At 37.1% G+C, this 23076-nt stretch overlaps 1 protein-coding gene across 10 annotated transcripts in view; it reads left to right on the plus strand.

The window, feature by feature from the left end:
• Positions 1-23076, plus strand: part of DST (dystonin) — a 295384-nt gene that overhangs the window by 188150 nt on the left and 84158 nt on the right. For 7 of the 10 annotated variants that reach the window (XM_085056610.1, XM_085056608.1, XM_085056613.1 and 4 more), the window contains 17 exons: positions 129-275; positions 430-645; positions 812-958; positions 1963-2196; positions 3535-3687; positions 5721-5954; positions 7284-7565; positions 9231-9776; positions 12228-12404; positions 15037-15160; positions 16984-17192; positions 17450-17767; positions 17945-18111; positions 18655-18811; positions 19067-19193; positions 21685-21747; positions 22582-22817. In XM_085056610.1, the coding sequence (XP_084912736.1) occupies positions 129-275; positions 430-645; positions 812-958; positions 1963-2196; positions 3535-3687; positions 5721-5954; positions 7284-7565; positions 9231-9776; positions 12228-12404; positions 15037-15160; positions 16984-17192; positions 17450-17767; positions 17945-18111; positions 18655-18811; positions 19067-19193; positions 21685-21747; positions 22582-22817 (3537 nt within the window). The remainder of the gene's footprint in view (positions 1-128; positions 276-429; positions 646-811; positions 959-1962; positions 2197-3534; positions 3688-5720; positions 5955-7283; positions 7566-9230; positions 9777-12227; positions 12405-15036; positions 15161-16983; positions 17193-17449; positions 17768-17944; positions 18112-18654; positions 18812-19066; positions 19194-21684; positions 21748-22581; positions 22818-23076) is intronic. The other 3 variants (XM_085056616.1, XM_085056615.1, XM_085056617.1) reach the window with 1 other exon arrangement.

A 23076-nucleotide genomic window follows, 5' to 3' on the forward strand; every position in this document is an offset into this window, starting at 1 on the left:
TGGAAAAATGGTTGAAAAATTAGATTATAAATTTAAAATAAATCACAATAAACCCAAGGACTTTTATTGCTTATTTTCAAGTCTGTCAGTTTGGAAAATATTTTCTTATTTTTAAAACTCATTTTCAGTTTGATGGAGTACAGCAATGTTTAAAGTTAACAGAGAAAATGCAAGAACATCTGGCAGTGCTTCAAGATATGAAAAGCCACCTAGATAAACAGCAGCCTATTAGTAACAGCCTGGAAGCACTAAAAGCTGAACTGGAACAGATAGAGGTAAGTAAAGTGTTCTTTATGCTGGTACTTCAGTAATGGGTGCTAGGAATAGCCCTTCGATTTAGAAAAAGACATTTAAAATGTAGTTAAAGCAATTCAGATTTAAACATCTTTCTTGGTAATTTAATGCATTTTATATATGTTTTCTTTGTAGTCATTTGAATCAGGACTGGCTACCTTTGCAATTATCCTAAAAAAGGACATGAAGTTGGCAGAAGAATTCTTAAAGTCTTGTAACAAGGATATTCCAGAAGAGAAACTTAAAGAGCTGAAGATAAGCTATGACTGTTTGCAGGAAGCATTTTTGGTGGTCTGTGATAGATCTTCAAAACGAGCAAAACAAATAGTCTGTGCTGTTGACCTGGAAATGGTATGTTTTTACCTTGATTTTCGTCAAGGCAATTGGGCTAAAATAAAGGAATTTTCTTTATTTTGTTTTATCGTAGCATAATAATATGTGTATGATTCAATTGAATATGGTAGAAAATGTAACTAGACTCCAGGAGCATAAATAAATACACAACTTCCCTCTCTAGTCTAAACTTGCAGGATTACACCAGGAGCTTTTAACCCAACTGCAGAGATTTTCAGACTGGATCACAAAGAACAATAAAATCATGAGTGACTTCACAATGAATACTAATGATACTGAAGAGATGAAGAAAAGTTTACAGTTCTTTAAAGTAAGTGTTCTTTATGGCAGGTGTTGATGCTTCTGCCAAATGTTGCTCCTTATTATTAATTATTGGCTAGGTTTTTTATTCCTGCTCATTAAGCTCTGTTGGTTAAACAGATGACTAGAAGTAATTACATAAGGAGACAACTACTTTATAATCCAGTACTAAAATCATGTTGATTTGCTTTTTCTCTTGCAAAAAAGGTTTCATAGAGTTAGGATTACTGAGAAAGCTATTGGTTCTACTTACATTTATTGCAATAAATCTAATTTATAATACAAATATTTCGGTGATTAAAATTGGATCTTTACGCATTGGGTTCAGAATTTTAACTGAAGTTTAATTGCCTTTCAAATCAATTATATGTGAGAACACAAGATGGGAAAATATAAAAAGACTCTTCATTACACACTTCATAAAATGAGAAATGGAAAACAAAGCAGATAAAATTTTTAGTAAAGCTCATATACTTCTGTATGTATGAATAATAAAAATTATTCAGTTATTTTAATGTGCTATAATAGAGTTCCAGAGACATGATACAGTCATAGGGACTCCACAGTATGTAACTCCTGGCAGAATTTGCCACATTCCTAGAAATGGTGACATTCTTGCTGCGGAGTTAAGAAAAGGAATGATTTCAAGTAAATATTTTAACATTTCTGGATCTTCAGACCTAGAACCTAGAAAGTTTACACCTAACCTGGCATATATCTTTCGGAGTTGAAGGTCAGTCAGTTTTTAGACATCCATGAGAGAGCAAAGAAATAAAGGTGTTCAAGATCACATATTTTATTAATTGTACAGAAGCTGTCCTGAGGCAAACCATGCACAAGTTTTAATGTCACACCTGAATATGTCAGAATGATCCTGAGCTTTGATTTTCCGTGGCTAAACTGTCTACAAAAGCGTTTTGGAACAGGGGCTAAGAAGAGATGGTAGGGATACTTGTTGTTTATTTGTACTCAATTTTTCTTTGTTGCTAATAATTCCCTTCACTTCATTTACAGAACAGTGCTGCAGAGCTCAGCTGTAAAAAAATGCAACTGGAGTCCACTGCATTTGATGTTCAGTTCTTCATTTCTGAACATGCTGAAGATCTTTCTCCTAATCAGAGCAAACAACTGCTGAGGCTCTTAAATACCACCCAGAAATCTTTTCAGCAAGCACAGGAAGCAATAACTTCTCAAGTGGAAAGTTTAGAGACTCAGTTACAGGCAGTGAAAGAGCTGGGTGATCAGAAGGTTTGCCTTTCTGTGTAAATGTGTGCTGAATGTTTCTGTCTATGGAAGAGGAATTTTGATACCAGCATGCAGTATTGAGTGTATTTCTATCTTTTCCCTTTTTACTTAAGATACATTCATAGTTCAACAAAGATGGTATTGATCAAGTTTGGTGAATTGTCATTTTTGTCTTTTGGTATACTCACAGAAACATCACATTAAATTATGAACAGACACAGGTCTGCTCTTTCTAGCAGTGAGATAAATTTACTTGAGGTTTCTCACAAGTGCTTCTTCAGCAGCTTTATCGGTAATTGATCTGAGTTATATTTATTACTGAATTTTCTATCACACCATTGCATAACACTTTGGTCTTGCTGAAGATTTTCTTTTCCTTTAATTTGCCAGGTTGTCTGCTTATGTGATCTTTTTTTCTGGATATTTTTAGTCAAAGGACCTGATTTGTTAAAATCCACGTACCGTGGATGGTTTTCACTAAGATGGGTTAGAGACAAGAGACAAATGGTGAAATCACCCAAGATAATTGCAGTTCTAGGTGTGGGCACTGGGAAAACTGTGAGTCAAGTTGGGCCAGTTACTTCTTCAGCTGGCACGGCCGTAGCTGGCAAGCATAAGCAGCCTTTTTACAGTCAAAGGTGTTGATAAAATGATGCAGCATAACAGCACCTCCTCTCATAGCAGCTCTGTTATGACTCAGAATCACCACCTCAGCCCCCAGGTTACATGTAATTAAAAGTGCTTTAACATTCTGAAGACTTTGTATTATTTTGCCATTCCAAAAACATTTCTTTCCACTTTTTTTTGTGAAAGAAGCATTAAATTGCATATAGTAAACACACAGATAAGTTTTCTAGGACATCGTAACGATAATGAGCTTGCATGTTTTGTTTTTCTCTGCTACTTAAAAAGTCCAAAGTTTCTATTCAGGTAACATATTATGCATACCAAAAAGAGCTAACTCACATTCACAACTAACCTCAGTTTTGATGTCCTTTTTTTCAGAATTAACAGTGTTTATCACAGGTTTCAAGTGGCTAAGAGACTGGATTTTCACTCCTGTTTGGAGATTTCATCCTTCACATATGTGCATGGCCAGACTTCTATTGGGCAATTCCATCAACCATGGTCTCTTTTACTTACAACATATTTGAGGTTTATCCGTAACTTCTGTATGTTCATCTTGCTCTTTGTACCACTGCTATCATGTTTACAGCATACTTTTAAAATTACTGCTCCGCAATATTGATGTTCAAAGATTTCTAGTATCTATTAGAGTGTTGGTTCCCTGAAGTGAGGACTTTTTGTCTTATTGTTCAATTGTGCTTGGCTCTAATATAGGATGTGGCTGAACGGCAGCAGGAATGCAAAGAGAAACTGCAGGAAATCTGTGATTTGCTTACACAGACTGAAAATCGACTCATCGGACAGCAAGAGTCTCTTGTTATTGGAGACAGCAAGGCTGAGCTGGAACAATACCAGACCAAGCAGGAGGTATGCATAATTCTAGTCAGAGAAGTTAAAGAAGACTGAGTGCAGAGGAGAGTGACTAGACTCTTTTGTTGAGTAACAAGACTTGTCATGCGAGAGGAGAGTAAAACAGATTCGTTTGACCTACCAAAACTAAAGGCTTAGTGGCATGTGTTTAAACTGCTGCCTCTGAATTCACTCCTATATGTGCCAGTGGGAGATAAACTTCCAAACAAGGAGACAGTATAGAATAGGGACTATGTACTACACATTTCAAGAAGCACTCTTGATGCAGGCGTGAATTCTGTTAATATATTAGCTCGAGATTGTTCCTGTTGAATGTGATAAAATCATGAATGTTTATTATGCTAAAATAATTTAACCAGCTTTTCAACTGGTATCAGGAAGTGTTTATTCCTGTTCACATGATTTTGAAAAACTTTGCTGCAAGGCTTTCTCTTGCCTGGGGCTTTCTATTGACTCACTCTTGTTTTGGTTTGAATTCTGGTTCTTATTAGTGTTTCTTGCAATCTCTTTAGTGTCCTCATGTAGCAAACCCCTTTCAGTTTGCTTGCTTTCCTTGCTTTTCAGCTGTATTCAGTCATCTATAGGCTTTTACTTTGTCCTGGCTGATACTGAATTTATGATAGTTAAAGGACTAAAGGACTTGGTACTCTTCTTCTTCCTCCTTCTCCTTGTACTAATGTACTATACTGTAGAGCTCCAAGTCAGGTTTAGTAATCTGTAAAAGGAGAAATTTCCTTATTCATCTTGCCTTGCTTTACTTACCTTTGAAGTAATACATCTAGTTTGTCAAAGTTGTACTTATAGTTAGTCAGTCACACAGACACCCTTGGGGTAACTTTTAATATCTCTTACCTGTCTTAAGGATTTATGGCCTAAATGGGGTATTCATGGGAAGTGAAAAATTGGTACAGCATGTGCTTCATATTTTTTTCATCAGCTACGGTGCCTAGCACACTAGTTGTTACTTTCTGTGATTTCTTGGAATCGCCATTGAAAAAGTGTGTCTTAGGAGGGAATGGAACTTTACAGATCAAGTCAGAGCTTTCATCCTCAGTGCACTGCTTGAAAGGGAGCACAGAGATCTTGTTCAGAGGAGAATCTTTTCTTGATACAGGGACCCCAGGAAAATGTTTCTAATGTACTTGCTGAAGTGTTAAAATGAGCTGCAGTTTTAGCTGCCAAGCTGTATTCTATAATTGCTGCAAAATCCGTAGTCTAGAATGAAAATCAAATGTTCTGTCTCGCAGCTCCAAAATTGTAACACTGCATAAAAAGGTGAAAAATGTAATGGTTTCAGTAACTGGGTGTATGTATTCAACAGTGTAATTGCTACAATTAAAGCTCCTCTCAGATAATTGGGAGGCAGACTGGGAAAACTGCTTTGGGTAAATTAAAACTAGATATCTGACCTCTAAGAAATTCAGTGGATGTAAACATTCTTGAGAGACTGAAATATTATGATTGATTACAATAGAAGAAAAAAATTCCACTTTTATGCCGTTTCTGGCCTGAACAAAATGAAGAAGAAATATGGGAAAACTTTCACCTGGGAAAGATGACTACAATTTTCTGACTTCTATTCAGTTGCCTGATTTTCAGCAGCTTTCTGTTAGGCTAGTAATAAACTGGAATTTGTCAGGAGATTCACTTTATTAACTGCAGTGCAGCAGATCTACTTGATCTGTTGATTTCTAAAAAAATAAGTTATATGTTCTTCTGCATACATGGAAATGCAATGTTTGAACTGTTAAACAAAGGGAAAAAAGTGGCCTCAGTCTGAATAAGACTGTAAGCAAACAGATTTGCAAATTAAAAAAAAACTCAGAAAAGACAGTTTGAGCTGCAACAGCATTGTCAGATGCTGATGTCTTTGATTTTAATAATTGTCTGCAATTTAGTAAAGTATTATGTGCAGTTAGAAAGGACCCGTGTTTTGCTTACCCCAGAAGAGAGATAGTTCCAATTAAGTTGATTGGACAGATCTCATTAATAATTTACTAACTCCTATTTGCTTTCTTTTTTCTCAAAAGGAGATACAAAAAGACATGAGAACAAGTGCCCAGACACTGGCAGAGATTGTGAAAAATACTGAAACCTTCTTGAAAGAGAATGGAGGAAAGTTGTCACAAGAAGACAAGACTGTTCTGGAACAGAAACTGAATGAAGCTAAGACAAAGTGTTTGCTTCTTAGCCAGAAGGCAGAAGAGTCCAAAAAAGAACTGGACAAAGCTATGACAACAGCAATTAAGCAGGAAACAGAAAAGGTTTTTAGGCAACCATTTCATACCTTTATTCAAACCTTTCTCATGCCGTACGGTATTAGTCGTGCAAGTTACTTTTGTGTGGTGTGTTGACCTTGTCTGGATGGCAAAAAGCCATTCCATCACTTCCTTCCTCAGCTGGACAAAGGAGAGAAAATTTAATGAAAAGCTTATCAGTTGAGATAAGGGCAGGGAGAATTAACTCACAGTTGCTGTCACAGGCAGAATAGGCTTGACTTGGGAAAATTAATTTATTGCCAATCAAATCAGAATAGGATTATAAGAAATAAAAACGAAATCCTAAAGATACCTTCCCTCCACCCCTTCCTTGTTCCTGAACTCAGCTCTGGAGTTCTCTCCCTCAATCCCATCACAGCTGCAGGGGGATGGGGAGTGTGGTTTGTGGTCAGTTCATCACACGTTGGCTCTGCTGCTCCATCCTCCTCAAGGAGCAGACTCCTCACGCTCTTCCCCTGTGCCACTGTGGGGTCCCTCACATAGGAGACACTCCTCCATGAACTTCTCCAATGTGAGTTCTTCCCATGGGCTCCAGTATGGTCCCTTCCAAGGGGTGCAGTCCTTCAGGCACACTATTCCAGTATGTGGAATGACCCTGTGGGGTCACAAGCCGTGCTAGGAGTGTGCTTGAGTGTGGGCTTCCCACAGGGTCACAGCCTCCTTTGGTCATCCACGTGCTCTGGAGTGGAGTCCTCCCTGGGCTGCAGGTGGATCTCTGCATCCCCATGGTCCCCATGAGCTGCAGGGGCACAGCTGCCTCACCATGGGCTGCAGGGGAATCTCAGCTCTGGCACCTGGAGCACCTCCTCACCCTCCTTCTGTATGACCTTGGTGTCTGCAGAGTTGTTCCTCTCACATACTCTCACCCCTCTCTTTAGGCTGCTGTTTTTAATGCTTTTTTTTTTGACATTTTGACTGTGTTATCCTAGAGTTGCTACCACCATTGCTGATGGGCTTGGCCTTAGCAAGTGGTGGGTCCGTGTTGGAGCTGGTTGACACTGGGCCTGTCAGACATGGAGAAAGCTTCTGGCAGCTTCTCAGAGAAGCCACCCCTGCAGCCCCCCTGATTCCAAAACCTGTCCAAGTCAACTCAATACATATTGATAAACTGTGGAGACATTAAAATCATATTTCATTTGGGTAACTAATAAAGTGTTGGTTTATTCTCTTACAAAATAAATAAACAGCAACCTCTATATTTATCAAAAACTTTCTTTGATGTTAATGTATTTTAAATGGGTAATTTGTATATTTTTTTGATGTTTTGTAATCCTTAAAGATTATTTCTAAATCGAAATTGAAATTTCAATGTAGGTTGCAGCCATAGAACAGCTGGAAGAAAGTAAAAATACAATAGAAAATCTTTTGGATTGGTTATCAAATGTGGATAAAGAAGCAGAGCATGGCCGGAAATTTAAGCAAGTGATAGAACAGAATGGAACACACTTTGAAGAAGGAGATGTGAAAGTTTTGGAAGGAGAAGAGGATGATGTCAATGGTAATCTGCTGGAAATGCAGGAAGACATTGAAACTCAGGTGGATGGACTAGCAAAAAGCACAGATGATAATTTGAACCAGCAGTATCAGAAAGTCAAGGTATTTATTGTTACCTGATTTATTCAACATTTGGGTGCTAAGTGTATCACTCCTTACACAACATAAGTGAACTTAATCTCATCCTTTCTGTCATAGGCTTTGGAGCAGGCACTAGGAAGATAGTGATACACAGTGGTAGGAATTTCAGTAGTTAGAATCCATTGCACATTTGTCACTTTTTTGCTGTTACTATAGTTGTTTCCTGCAAAATAAGAGAAAGGACACATTCTACAAGGTAAATGTAAAGAAAGAATCTTTGTGGTGAGTCTATTATTATTTTTTGTAGTGAGAAATTGATGCAGGCAAATAAAATGCAAAATGTAGCAACATAAATTCATACCCTTTATGCAACCTTTTCCAAAATCTTTTTGATACCCAAATTATTCATCCCCCTCTAATCCCCTGTGAATACTGATTGCAAATTGCTGCAAGTAATAGTTTACTGAAATTACAGTCTTGATTCACTACAACTTTAACACATGGGCAAAGTAATGTTTGAAGGCGTCAGAAGGGTGAGTTACATAAAATTACAGTTCAGCATTTTAAAAATAGAGTTTGCAGGTAAGATAATTGGAAGCATTTAAAACAATAAGAGGTCAGTTTTATGGTGTTTGCTGTCTTACAGTTGAGAAACCAACAACTTTTAGGTGTGAGTTGAGGGACGCCTTAAAGAAAATTATTATGCTTGTAGCTGATTTTATTTTGGATTTCCTTTTTTATCTAAAAAACCCCCAAAAACCAGAACCCCCAAAGCAACCAAAGAAAATAAGATAATTGGGTTTTTGTACATGAAATGTTTACTGCCACTTTTTTGACAGTTCATTTCTGCACCTAGTGCCTACAGGATAATTGCCCACTGTACTCTTGGAAGAAAAACATACCATTTATTTTACATAGCTATTTTTCATGGGAGTAGAAGACCTTCAAGAATGAAGAATTTTTTTAAAGACTATATTTGAAATATGTTTTTCATTTGGAATACAGTACTAATTCCTGGATTTAAGTATTTTTTATGGGATTGAAAAATTTTAATGCATTGATTGTGTCTTGATTTTTAGTGTCAGCTGGACCTGTTTTATAACTTACTATATTTGATAAGAATCACGGCTCTTGATTTTGAAAAATGAAATTTAAAAACCCAAGTAATAATGTTTGTTCACTTAGTGCAAGAAGAGTGTAATTACGCTGAGTGTAGTCTGTATTATATTTTATTCTTTCATTCCTTTTGGTCTTCTTCTTTGTAATGGTAGCTACAATATAAGTAATAAGAAAATTAATTTTATTAGGGAAAAAAGTTAAAGAGATTGATAATGTCTAGTTTTGCTCTACAGAGTTGTCTTTTGGAAGTACAGGGGAAAATGTTTGTGTGATATATACGTCCAGATATTGCTGAGTTGCAATAATATTTGAACATTTTCATATGGTCAAGGCCTGTATATTTGGCAAAAATTTCCATTGAATGTTTTGTAGAATTTTTTAAATGCACAGAAGTATGACGACCAAGAATCACACTCACTTAAATTACCGAAATCACGTGGGGTTTTAAAATAAATAATATAAAAATTAGAGAAGCCTTTTATCATTTTGATGGTCTTTGTTTTACATGTCCTTTTCTAAGGAACCATGTGAGAAGGTGCTAGTTGTAATTTCTGCTTTTTTTTGTAGGCTCAACATGACAAAATTATTTCACAGCAGCAGGCTATCATAGTAGCAACTCAGTCTGCTCAGGCACTGCTTGAGAAACAAGGGCACTACCTTACCCCTGAAGAAAAAGAAAAGATGCAAAGGAACATGAAAGAGCTGAAGGCTCAGTATGAGACTGCTTTGGCTGAATCAGAACGAAAAATGAAATTGACTCATTCTCTAAGAGAAGAATTGGAGAAATTTGATGCAGACTATAGTGAATTTGAAACCTGGCTGCAGCAGGCAGAACAAGAACTTGGCAATTTGGAGGCAGGGGCTTCTGACTTCAGTGGTATTATGGTCAAACTGAAAAGGCAGAAGAGTTTTTCAGAAGATGTTATATCTCACAAAGGTGATTTACGATATATTACTATTTCTGGACAAAGGGTTTTGGATGCTGCAAGGTCATGTAGCAAAAGAGATGGTGTGAAGGTTGACAAAGATGGTATTGATACCTCGGCTACATATGCTGAAGTGCAAAATAAACTGGATAGAGCTTCAGATCGCTTCAAATCTCTCTATACTAAGGTAAGTTTTATTTATACTGAATAGGAATGACCACTGTAATTGATTTAGCAATTTGTGTGACAAGGAGCTAGCTGATGAAACAAACACTCTGGGAAGTTGTAAATTCTTTGTTTCTTGAAGTTAGCAGAACAAGATGCTTTTCTAGAAGATCTACTCTAGTCAAATGTCAGAGTATTAAAGGTCTAAATGGATGATACTTTCTACTTTGCGTTACAAGGAAAAAATGGGACCAGAATTCTTCATTGTTGAGATTGTGGCAGCTCAGAATGCCTGTAATAATGTTTTGGGGTGGAAAGAAATTGTAATACTTTTAGATGTATAATGTTCCTTTATGTTACTTGCAATATTTCCCACAACTGCTTATTTACTTGGCTCCCTACTAATTAAATGAGTGTACAAAGAGAGATACTATGCCAAAAAGAATAGGTAAAATTTTAATTTTAATCTGTATCCTGAAATTATTTGTCCCAATGTGACCTTTGTTGTCAGCACTAGTTATGAAAGAACATAGTGATTTGAGGACAGCAATTGTTTTCCACTGCACTGCCAAGGAAACATTTTATCCTTAACAATCTCAGATTAGTCTCTAACTACTGAGTAATTAGCAGTGCAAAATCCTCCATGTATCTTAGAGAGGGAAGATAATCTAGCTGTGCCAGGTTCATGTATGGAAGATAATCTGTGCCAGGTTCATGTATGGAATCTGTCTGGTAGAACCAGACAAACATCACCAACTGGTGTCACGTGCCAAATTTCCAGTTGTTTTCAAAAAACCAACAGTATTGGTCCATATATTATAATATTACAGAACTGTAAACTTCTGAGATAATTAATAATTGAACCATTGAAGAGAGAGTTGCAGTCAGTAGCTTTTGACTGTGCCATTTCATTATTTTCTAAGATCATAGGTTCAAATGCCTTAGTAGACCTTCAGTGTCCACTGGTACAGCATTGGTCTGCAAGAGTGGCCATCTTTGTCTTGAAATTTTTATTTATTTAAGGTTTTTGTGCTCAGAAATGTAAATTCTATAAAGACATATATTTGATTGTTTGATTAAGAAAACAGTGGGAAACTTGTCTTCTCGGTTTGTCAAGGTAGCTCTTCATTTATGGAAGCACATGTTCCTTTCCCCTCTTAACTGGTATGAACAGGGAGGCTAAAAGCTTGTATTAACAGGTTAGATTTCCTCCAGTTAGCTTATTGAATTAGTTTGAGTGTGAATGTAAAGATTTCATAATAAAATTTTCATAGAGCTTATTTTTATGCACATAAAAATCTCACTCCAGCAGCTTGATTTTTAAAATCAAGAAAGAATTTGTGAAATTCTATCCTTTCCATATATACATTTAGCAGAGTTATAATATACATGCTTTAAGTATTTTACAGTAAATAGGCAGAACAAAGCAGACTACTCTTTGAGACTTGAAGGACAGAATTGTAAAAAGTGAGATCATCCACAATTAGTGAGATTTTCCAAGTTGTAAATGAATTTGTAGTAACCTTTTTTTGCCTTTTGTAAAAGCTTCTTGCTTTTAATAAATACTTAGATTGCTTTTACTTTTATATATATGTATTTGCATGTGTGAGACATGATTTTGTAGGCTTATATGTTGAAGGAATCTCAAAGTCAGTTCTTGGTTAACTGGTTCTATAAATAAGCATGTTCTATGTCTGCCCACCAGATGGAGACCAAGTACCATATGTAAATATCAAAATGCAGTGACTGGAAGGTCAAGAATATAAATATTTAATGTAACTATTTATAAATATTATGACTTGATACAATCAGATTTTGCTTGTGAAACCATCTCCAGAAAGTCTGAAAGAGTTTCACTGACTTTTTAATGTGACAATTTGCTGTAAACATTTTGGGGCACGCTATCATATAGGACTCATAGCATCTTGTTCAGATGACATTTTTAAATGAAGAAAACAAAACATATATACAATACAGAGCCATATCACTTTGGATTCATTATGCAGGTAAGGTAGTTATGAAAACAGTACTCCACTGTCTTTATTTTAATGAAAATACACATCTCTCCTTATTTTTTTGTTTTAATTTCTAGCTTCCACTGCCTTTCTATATTTCTACTTTCCACTAGCTTTATACATTTTTGGTGGCAGAGTTCTGATAAAGAATCTTTATATTGGTGAATCAAAAATTATTCCTGAATCTTTTCCTATTCTAATACTGCAAGTTAGATTCCAGTTTTCCACCTACATCAGTGATTTGATCCTAAATCACCCTTTAGGAGCACAAACTGGTAAAACCTGCCTGGCCTGTCCAGCTCTCATGTTTTAGTTCATAAATCAGTTAGACAGTGAAATGATGGCAGAAAAAAATGATGCAATATCACAGGAAAGAATGTATGACTTAGAGATTGGTATGAAATGCAGCACACAGTTTAATGCCTGTGTATTTGCATGTTTCTTTTCTACTCCTTTAGTGTAGCATTCTTGGAAATAACCTTAAAGACCTGGTGGATAAATACCAGCATTATGAAGATGCCTCATCTGGACTTTTGTCAGGTCTCCAAGCCTCTGAAATAGCTGTGAGCAAACAACTATCAGAGCCAATTGCAGTGGATCCCAAAAATCTCCAAAGACAACTTGAAGAAACCAAGGTGAAAAGCTTTAAAATGCAGAAGTACTTTTGTCCTAAAAAGAACTGCTTTTTGTCTGAAAAACAGGATGATCTAATATAATCCAAGTGGCTGCAGGCCAAATTCTTGCCTTGCATGTGGGCATAGAACTTCTATGGTTCTGAAATTTGGCTGTCCAGAGTGATATCTGAAAAGCACTGGGTGAAAAAAAATGGGGTACCAAGATGCCATTAGCACTGGTGAAACCAAGATGTGTTTTGTATCACTTAGCAAATGATGGGGTGAAGTCTGGAAGGTTTTTGAACAAAAAAGGATTTAGTGATTATGGGTTGCTATCAGAGGAAGGCTTGGGTAGGGTTCCTGATAGAGAATACCATTTGATTGTTGTCTGTGACTCTTGTTTTTTTTTTTCTGTTCACATTTGTGTGTTACTTCATTATGAAAGGGTTCATACCAGGTGAGCAGTGTGATGTGAGTGATCTGTTTGCCTGTTTCAGTTGCACCCAGTGCTATATACCCTGCAGAGAGTAAATTTAACATAATTTGAGCTGCACAGAAAACCAGTATTTTTTATTTTTCCCCACTGAGGATGTAACTCATGACTTTATGTATATCCTAGTATAGACAGGACAACTTAGTGATAGGACTTGTGAAGATAAAACTCTGGCTACCGTATAAAGTGTAGGTTTGGAGAAAGCTTTAGGACCCCAAGTATAAGATGACTTTTACATAAAGTTTCATACAGTCTATCATCTTTGAACTGACTATTATATTTTCATAAACACATTCAATCACCTATACTATAAATAAAATTGAAGATTATTTGTTTTTCAGAGAGAAAGACTATTGGTTGGGCACTTTTTCACTGTTTTGTCTGTGCTTGGTGAAGAATCAGTGCAGGTCAGATATATTTACTATTGAAAAATGATAGACAATGGCTTTTGGAAAGTACATGCTTTAACCATTTCCCTTTCATCAGCCTGAGAAATAGTTACCTTTACCCATGGTATCTTTCAAATTGGCCTCTGGAATTGCTCAACACTTTGGTGCATGACAGCAAAAGGAGACAAATTACAGCCACGTTTAAGACAACAAAGTTAAAAGTGTAAATTGTGAACTCCTAACAATTGAATGTTTTAGATACATTTGTGTTTCTAAGCACTGAAAGAGGAGGAATAAAGCCAATTACAGTTTGAAGCTTCATTTAAACTTTTTGTTCTTTATGCCAAAATGAATTATATTCTCTATAATGCAAATTTTCATGGAAGTAATACAAAAGGAGTGAGTTCTAGGGTTCTTTTTATTAAATGTCTACATGGATTACTTGCCAGACAAAAGAGCACTCAATGAATATGAGTTGGGAAGAAGGGAGAGGGTACAACATGTCAAAATATTCAAAGGAAGAGAAGAAACAGGAGGCTGAAGAAAGAAAGCCAATTAATGAAAGCAAAACAAAGAGTATTTTGAGGAAGAGAGGTGTTGCAAGTTAAAGCTGTCCCTTGTAGCCAACACATGCAGCTGATAATCCAGCTAGACACAGACCTTGGCAGCATGGTGAGGTCTAATCTTTTTATGGGGATTAACTGTTCTTCAGAATATTCTTCACTGCCTCTGGCATCAGCTTTCTTGCCTTCTGTTAATATACAAGGTCTTCTGGTACATCTTTTTTTTTCTTTCTTTTTTTTTTTTTTTTCTTTTTTTCTTTTTCTTTCTGCACAAGCACTAGCCTAAGCCTCTTCAGGTCTCTCTGAGACTTGTTGTTTCAAATGGGTCAGCAGGATTATGTACTGTGCTCTAGCACACTATTATGCTCTGGGTACCAGTGCTGAATGCACTGACATGACTTCTTTGTGCTGGCAGGGCACATAAGATTACTTTTTGATTCATATATTCATTGAGTATCAGTGAATATCAGAAAAGAAATGAGAATTCCCTTCATTTTGGACTTGTATAAAGTTCAAGTGAATCAAAACAAACGCCAGCAGAAAGGTCTGAAATAATTTAGGGATTATTTACCCTAAAGTAGTTTTATACACTAGAGTAACAAAGCCACTAGAAGTTGATTCAGCCTGACTGCCTTTGTTGACTCTGGAGCAAATCATGTCTAGTCTCTATGTGCTCCTTGGTTACATTGACAAACCTAGGCAAAATTCAGTGGCACTGCTTCAGGGGGTCCTGACCTTGAAGGTGATCATCTTGTTTCAAGCAATTCCTGTTTACGCTACAGTATCAGCCTGATCCTACGTCAACACCACTGGTGGTGAATGTGTAACTACTGCTTTTGATTGCACACTTTTCCCTCTAAATTGTTCTTAGATTCTGAGCTAAAAAATGTGCTTATAATTTAGTCTGTACAAGGGGTCTTTAGAAACAATTAATCAAAGGACACATTCGAAGTTACGTGCAAAAAATAAGTTGGGTCAGACAAGTATTCTAAAATATAAGGTAAAAAAGATGGTGAATGAACTAAAACAAGGGCCAGAAGGTTAACAGCAGCCATAACCACTGGTCAGGATTTTTCTTAAGGAGAGGTCACAAATTGAGTTAGTTTATTCCCAGCACTAAGTTTAGGTTCTGTGATATATCTCAAGCCTTGCATATGTAAATATCAACTGCATTGAAAAGCATAACTGATAATAGTGGAATTTTACAGGTTCTTCAGGGACAAGTGTCTAACCACCAAATTGCTGTAGAAAAACTGAAAAAAGCTGCTGAAGTGTTATTGGACACAAGGGGAGAGTTGACACCAGACAAAGATGAGATTCAGAAAACACTGGGTAAAATATTTGCTTTTCTTAATACCTTTTTTTATCACTTATGTCTGCATGCAGGTTCTGGAAGAGACAAAATACAGAGCTTCCACATTCTTGTGTCACTGTTCAAGTCCATGTTTTGTTGAGACATAAGTCATTACAGCACAGTAACTTTATTGTTGGTCTCCTATACTGATCCATATGGTTTTCACTGTCATTTCATTTTTTTTTGACAGAAATAGGGATTGCTGAGCAGAGGTAGTGATTTGCTGAGGATCTCAAATTCTCCAGAGAAACATGACTTCAAGGAACCTGTTTAAAAGCAGTTATTTGAAGTCTGCTTAGTTTAGGAATTAGTTCCTTCTGACTTTAAGAAACTGTCTGTGGGAGGATTGACTTTGGCTGGCTGCCAGATACTCACCCACCTGCTCTCTCACTGTCCTTACCCAAGTGCATGGGGGTAGAAATTAAGAAGGAAAAGCCCATGGGTGAGATAAAGACAGGGAGATCACTTTCCGTTTACTGTCATGGGCAAAATAGACTTGGCAAAAATTAACTTTGATTTATGGCCAAATCAAACAGGTTTTGGAAATGAGAAACAAAGACAAATTATAGCAACAATATCCTCCACCCCACTCTTTTTTCCAGGTTTACCCCTTCCTTCCCAACTACTCCCACTTCCTCCCTGCCAAACAGTGCAGTGTGGATGGGAAATGGATGATTGTGATCAGTCCATAATAGCTGTTCTCTGCTGCGGCTTCCTCCTCATGTTTCCCCTGCTCTGGTGAGGGACCTCTCCACAGGCTGAAATCCTTTGGAATAATGTTGTTCCAGTGTGAATATAGGCTGCATTTCCTTCAGGAAATCTCCAGCGTGGGGTCCTCTATGTGCTGCAGTGTGGTTATCTGCTCCTCCATCCTCCACAGGCTTCAGGGGAATCTCTGCCCCAGCACCTGGAGCATCTCTCTCCTCATCTTTCTTCCCTGACCTTGATGTCTCTACAGGGCTGCTTTTCATACTTTCTTTTCCCTCATTTCCCAGTCCCATGTAGTGTTTTCCCTTTTCTTAAATACATTTTCCCAGCAATATCACCAGTTTGGCTGAGGAGCTCAGCTGTGCCTTGTGATGGGTCAGCTGGAGTTGGCTGGAACTATCTGTGTCTTCCTCAGGGCAGCCCTTGACCTTTCACATGAGCCAAAAACACAGGTCCCAAACAAAACCTTACCACCACCAAAACCTTACCACTTACACTTAATACTCTTTCCTGTCAGTTGTAAGAAGTAGCACAGCATGACATTCACTACTGCCTGAAGTTTGAAGACACTTTCTGTGTATCACACAACTGTCTCTTCATGGAATACCATAAGTAACTTGCAGAACAACAAAATAAAACAACTGTGGCTTGACTCTTTGGAGTTGGTGATGAAACTCTATAGGAGGTAACTTTCAGAGAGTTACTTTGAAAGTGTTGGTTGTCTAATGAAGAACCATCTGGAAGAACCTCTCAGGTCTCACAGTAACATGAGACATAATTGTGGAAGAGCTGTCTTAACACTGTGCTATTTTATTTCTTGGGAACAGTCAACAGCTGCCTTAAGCTAGAGCTACATGGAAACCAGTTTTTAAAACTGGGCACTACAGCTCTATGCTACTATCTCATGTTCCTTGTCCAGTGTGTTTCTTGGCTCTGTTTGATCTTTGCTTCCATGTTTTCACTGACTAAAGCTGACATATTTTTCTTTGTTCTAACGTAGCAATTTTTGACTCAACTGGTGAGAACTGGTAAAATGAGTTAAAAGCTTAGCTTGGCTAGAGGAAAAAATTAAAATATATTTTCTCTCTGTCAGATGATATTGTGGAAAGATATGACAATTTATCCAAATCAGTGAATGAAAGGAATGAGAAGCTTCAAGTAACTCTGACACGATCCCTAAGTGTCCAGGATGGTTTGGATGAAATGCTGGATTGGATGGAAGGAGTTGAAAAGAGCCTTAAAGAACAAGATCAAGTGCCTTTGAATTCTGCTGCTATTCAGGATATTATTAGCAAAAGCATTGTAAGTAGCATTCTTTGAAAAAATAAACATTTGTTTGATAATGCAGATTTTGAGAAAGAATTAAAATCTTAGGCTGGCACTTTTAATGGATTCAAAATACTTACTAAAGAGGACTGTTGTGTGTAGTGAAACTGCACATGAGGATTTTTCTAGCTGAAATACATTATACTGATAGTCTAGCTGTACTGATTTGTTGCTTTATATGGTAGATGAATTTCACTTCTTAAAATTTAGGTGCAAATTCTTGTGTTTTTCAGATGCTAGAACAAGACATTGCAGGTCGCCAAAGCAGTATAAACACCATGAATGAAAAAGTGAAGAAGTTCATGGAAACAGCAGATCCATCCACTGCATCCACACTGCAAGCTAAAATGAGTGAACTTGCAGGACGGTTTTCTGAAGCAAGTAACAAGCATAGAGAGAAGCTTATGAAAATGGAGGAATTAAAGACTAAGGTGGAGTTATTTGAAGGTCTGTCAGAAAAACTTCAATCATTTCTAGATGAGAAAAACCAGGCGCTCAGTGAGACAGAGGCACCAAGAAAGGATGTTAGTGAAGTGTCTCAATACATGCAGGTAACTGTAGCATTCAATTTCTGTGTGTTGTGCATTCTTAGACTAACTCATCTAAGTGATTGAATAAGAAACAAGGCATGTTTTTCCCCAGCTTTGGTTGGTTAGCTAAAGTCAAGACTTTAATTTTGAACAAGTTATTGTAAAGTCCGATGTGAAGAATGCAATCCTATTTTGCAGGAAGCTAGTGTAGAATTGGCACAACACAAGAAGGATCTGGAAGTTTTGAAGCAGCTCCTTGAAGAACTTTCATTCCATGCTCTTCCTGGAGATAAAGCACTGGTATTAGAAAAAGTAAATGCTTTGTCAAAGAAATTCAAAGAGGTAGAGGAGACAATAAAGGAAAAGTAAGTAAAATAAAAAAAGTGTTTCCACTTTGGCTAATAACACAGTGTGACTGTTGTGATTACTGCTATCCTTTTGCATGCAATCTCAAGATATTGCAGCTAACCGGAGTAAGTGAGGGGTTTTTTATTGAAAGAAAAAGATTGTATTTAAAAATGCCTCTGTAGTTAGTCTGTCTGGCTCAAGAGCTCTAAAATGGGCCATAAAGACAAGTAATTCTTCACATTTTTGATATTCACTTGATTCTTGGCAATTTTAAGAAAACCCTACTTCTCCCCTTCTCTAATAGAATATAAATTGCTGCTTATGCATATTGCATTACCGTACCATTTGGCATCAGGCTGTAAAGGAAAACTGGAGAAAGTATATGAGAAAGTATAGGAACTTACCTTTACAGTAAGACTAGCTTTTGCACATTCTGCTTGTATCCATAAAATTAGCTTTTGTGACACTTTGAATTTAGGAATAGTAAAATCAGATTGATAATATTTGTTAGTTCAATTATTAGAAGGAATACTGTCATTTCTTTGTCTTTAATTGTCTAGAGAAGAGGATGTATCATCTTGTCAGAAACAAATGGATACTTTTGAGCTCCTTGTGGAATCATTAAAGAAATGGATAAAAGAGACGACAGAACGAATTCCAGCAGCACAGCCCTCTCTGAATACAGAGGAGTTAAAGAAACCTTTGGAAGATACACTGGTAAGCCATTGTAGGATAAGTGAAATCTGGCTAAAGGAAATAAGGCATCTGTTACTAACGTTGAAATACAGACTTGAGGTGTAAACAGTCACAGTAATTGGGACTAGGGGTCTTGAAGTCTGCACTTACATTCCCATTTGCTTTGCATGTTTTGCAGCAGACTCCTAAGTAGCAAAGTTATTCCTTTCTGCACACTATGTCTGCTAAGTCTGAAGTGAGTTTTGTAATGAACAAATGACTATGTTTCTCAACCAGAATTTAAAAGATGAATGGACATTAAAGGCACCTGAACTGCAGAAAATGAATAGCAGAGGAACTTTGCTGTGCAACCTGATCACTGCTGTGACTTCTCCTGCAAAATTGAGAGCAGTTGCCAAATCAGGTATGCTTTTGTATAATTGTTAGGTAAGCGTAACATTTCAAGAATTTCTAAAACTGTGAAGACAAAAATTAAAAAGATTTCACCCTTGGATTAGCATTCTGAATATTATGGCTTGTGAGAAAACCTTTAGCCATGTCTCTTCTGACCATTGTTTGCTGCGATTCTCATTTAAACTGTCTAACTGTTGTAGTAATTTAGCACACATTCTCATTGTTTTAGTCTGGCAAAATAATGTAGAAGTGCACCGATGTAAATGATTAACATGTCCTAGAGCTGTTGTGTAATTTCCAGATAGCGAATAGCAGTATAACAGTTGCCTTCACTTCACCAGAAAGCTTCTAAAAATGAGAAATTGACTTATTCTGATCAGTGTTCAGAGCTTCACATATCCTTCAAGTCTGCAAACAGGAGAAATGCAAACCCTGTTTTGCAAATACTGATGTACCTTCCAAGAGCTACATATCTAATGGCCAAAAGGCTATTCTGTGACACCAAGCAAACACAGAAAGGTTTGCGGAGTCAGGGAGTTTTTGTTAAAAGGTTAGTGAGGAAATGGTGTGTCTAAAAAGTGAGCCTAGGTAAACTTACTCATCCCAGTATGATATTGTAATTAATATTAGTCAGTGTTTTAGTTGAAACAACAGCACAGAAGGGAGTCAACTTCATATTCCAGCATGATTTTCCTGGGCCAGAATGTTTTATGTCTGGACCTTCAGCTAAATTCTATTTTACTGGTAATCATAATTTAAAGATAGCAAGCCTATTTCCATGATTTTTTTTTACTCTAGTGTTAAATGTTAATTTGTTGTACAGAAACCAGTAATTCTGCCAAGTGTTATTCCAGACATAGTTCAAGGATGTTAGGTATTTTAATGACCATAAGCACATTTTCGGTCAATTCTTGAACTGACTAGGTCTGGAAATAAATTCAAATATGTTGGCCTTCACTGATCATCTGCAAAGGACTGGGAGGTTGGGGACTGCCAGAGGATAGCTATTGGGCAAAAGTAAAACACTTTCTTTGTTTTATCTCTTTGTAATAGCTGCCTCTGGTTTTGTTTTTGTTTGAAATTTAAATAAAAATCTTTCAAAGAACATTTTGGAATATTCTATGATATATTTGGGCTGATTCCTCTGCCTCTTTTTCTACTCCTATGCATCCAGATAGAAAAATAGTTAAATGGCTATCACATAAGATCAGCTGTTATCCTCCAGACTACGACAATTGCCCTCCTAGATATGAGCTGTGCTGTGTATGACTTTATCACAGTTATAAATACCTGAGTCCAGCTAATAGAGTGTGAAGATATACAAGACTCTGGCTGGAGCCTGTGACTTCTCTTATCTGGTTTGTTTTCTCTTGCCATCCTCCAGCTGCCACTAATGTGGTCCTCACTGTCCAGCTGGTACTGGGGGATGGATGCATAGCCTTTTCCAAGGCAACAGTTAATCTTCCTCTGTTAATTGCTCATCTGGGAATACATATGTGCAGGAAAGCAGAAAGTGTTTCTCCTTGCAGCTCTCTGCAGTGTGATCATGTGGCCCTGCTCTTTGGTCTGACTGCATTTTACAGAGCCCATTAGCTCTGGTTTCAGAGGCTCTGAATATTATGTTTAATTATTAGGGCTGCCTTGGTGAGTGGCTTCCTCTGAGTGACAGTAAGGACTTCAAGTGTAACAGTAGGAGTGCCACATTGCAATTCCTATTATGGAGCACATGCTTGAGTCTTGCTTATGACAAGATAGGGAGGGATTCATCCAGCTAGTAAGAGCTTTCTGTGCAGAGTTACAATGCTGCTAAACCATAGAACCATTTTAAGTTGGAAAAGACCCTTAAGATCCAAACATTAACCCAGCACTGCCAAGTCCAGCACTAAACCATGTCCCCAGGCCACACATATACATGTTTTTTAATACCTCCAGGAATGGTACTTCAACCACTTCCCTGGTGGGCAAAGAAGCCCTAAGTAAGCAGTGCCTTTGGTTGTGGTGTCCACATTGACCACTCTGGGCCTCTTTGCTGTTTAATGTTTAGTGCTCTCCTCAGTCTCAGCATTTGCCAGCTAGTCCTCTCCCAGGCCATACCCAGACATGGCTGGGTAAAAAAACTGTGTTCTCTGTAGGGAACAGGGTCCTTTGGGGGAGAGGAAGGAAGTGATATTAGTAATGTGCATGTGAATAGGCATCACAGCTAGGGCATAAACCTTTGGCCCTGGTCAGTTATTTAGTACAGAATTGTGAGCAATAGGACTGCTTATACATCATAGGTGTGTGCACACTTTTATGTACATCCATGTACACACCCACCCACTGTGCACATGCTCTGCATATGTGACACCACTGACATCACTGGCTGGCTGGAACTTCATTCTTGATGTTCTTGATGTAATGACAGCTGCAGATTATGCTGTTTTGAAGAAGAAATGCTGTGCTGGGCTTTTGGTGGGAAAAGGCCCAGATAAGCAAGAGGCTTCATCTTCTTTGGTCCACAGGTGGCACAATATTGAATGGTGAAGGAGGAGCTCCAGGAACTCAGGATTTCTTGAAAAACAAAGGTCAGTAAAATTTTCAGCATGTGATAAAGAAATGTTGCTTGCCAATTGCTGTTAAATATGGAAGTATTTTTAAAATGTTGTACATAAATCTGCTTGTAGCAGTCATTGTTAGACTGCAGTTTCACATCACCATCACATAAGACAACTACATTGACCAGGGCATGATATTATAAGTAATTATAACAATGACTATCTAATTATGTTCTTTGAAAACCAACCAAATCTGGCCTTGTTTTCTGAATCAATATATATAATTATATATATTGATTCGGCTATATAAATCAATATATATCAATACTTTTATAAATGGATACAGAGATAGCTATTTTAATATAAGACATGACTTTTGAGAAATACCTGTCTATAGGGTTTGAAACTTTAACACCCATCACCATTCACAACACATATGTACACAAATATATGTATACAAAGACATCCATTTTATATACATTTGTATCACTGTGACCAACTCTTTTATAGAAACACAGCAACTTACATAAGGACTTTATAGTAGCTGAACTACTACAGTAGCCCAATATATTCAGCTTTTTTCATGGAATTGTTACTTAAAATACTAAAATAACAATGGGTAGAAAGACTGAAACATATTTGTGTACTTGTATGTATTGATTTAATGATTCTGTGAAACAAGAAGCTATTGCAAAAAGGAACTTGTGTTAGCTCATTCAGATGTAGTGTTGCCACATTCAGAGTGGATTGGAAATAATGCTAACATATTCAGCAACTTCTTTCTTTGGGGGACTGTTAGTCCATGCAATATTGTTTCAAGGGCTTGTAACTTCTAAAACATTTTTCATGCACCTCTCTTTACAGAGCTGACAACTGTTCAACAAGCTATATCTAATGTAAATCACAGCTATGAAGATTTGGGAGTTCTATTGAATGAAAAGATTTCAGAACTAGAAAGTATGCTTTCAAAAATGCAAAATATTCAGGAAGAATCAGCCTCAATGATGCATTGGTTGCAAAAAATGGACAAAACTGCATCAGACTGGGAAGCTGCTCCAACAGATAGTGAAGCGGTTAAAGCCCAAGTTGAGCAACATAAGGTACTTTGTGCCTTCAAAGAAATACTTTTTCTTGTAGTTATTGGGCAGATGCTACGAAATAACTGATATCTCAGCCTACCTTTATGTTGCAGAGAGTTTTTAAATGATCCTACTAAGCATATTAGTCAGGCTTAGAGCAAATCTGGCAAACTGTGTCAGTGGAGTAAAGGAGCACTATGTCAGAGAGAATGAGTTTTGCAGGTCAGAAAACAACAGTAATTTTGGTGGACAGTTTGAAAAGGTGAGGCTGTATTGATTA

Source organism: Lichenostomus cassidix, chromosome 3, assembly GCF_008360975.1.
Source record: "Lichenostomus cassidix isolate B80296 chromosome 3, HeHo_3.0, whole genome shotgun sequence".
NCBI lineage: Eukaryota > Metazoa > Chordata > Aves > Passeriformes > Meliphagidae > Lichenostomus > Lichenostomus cassidix.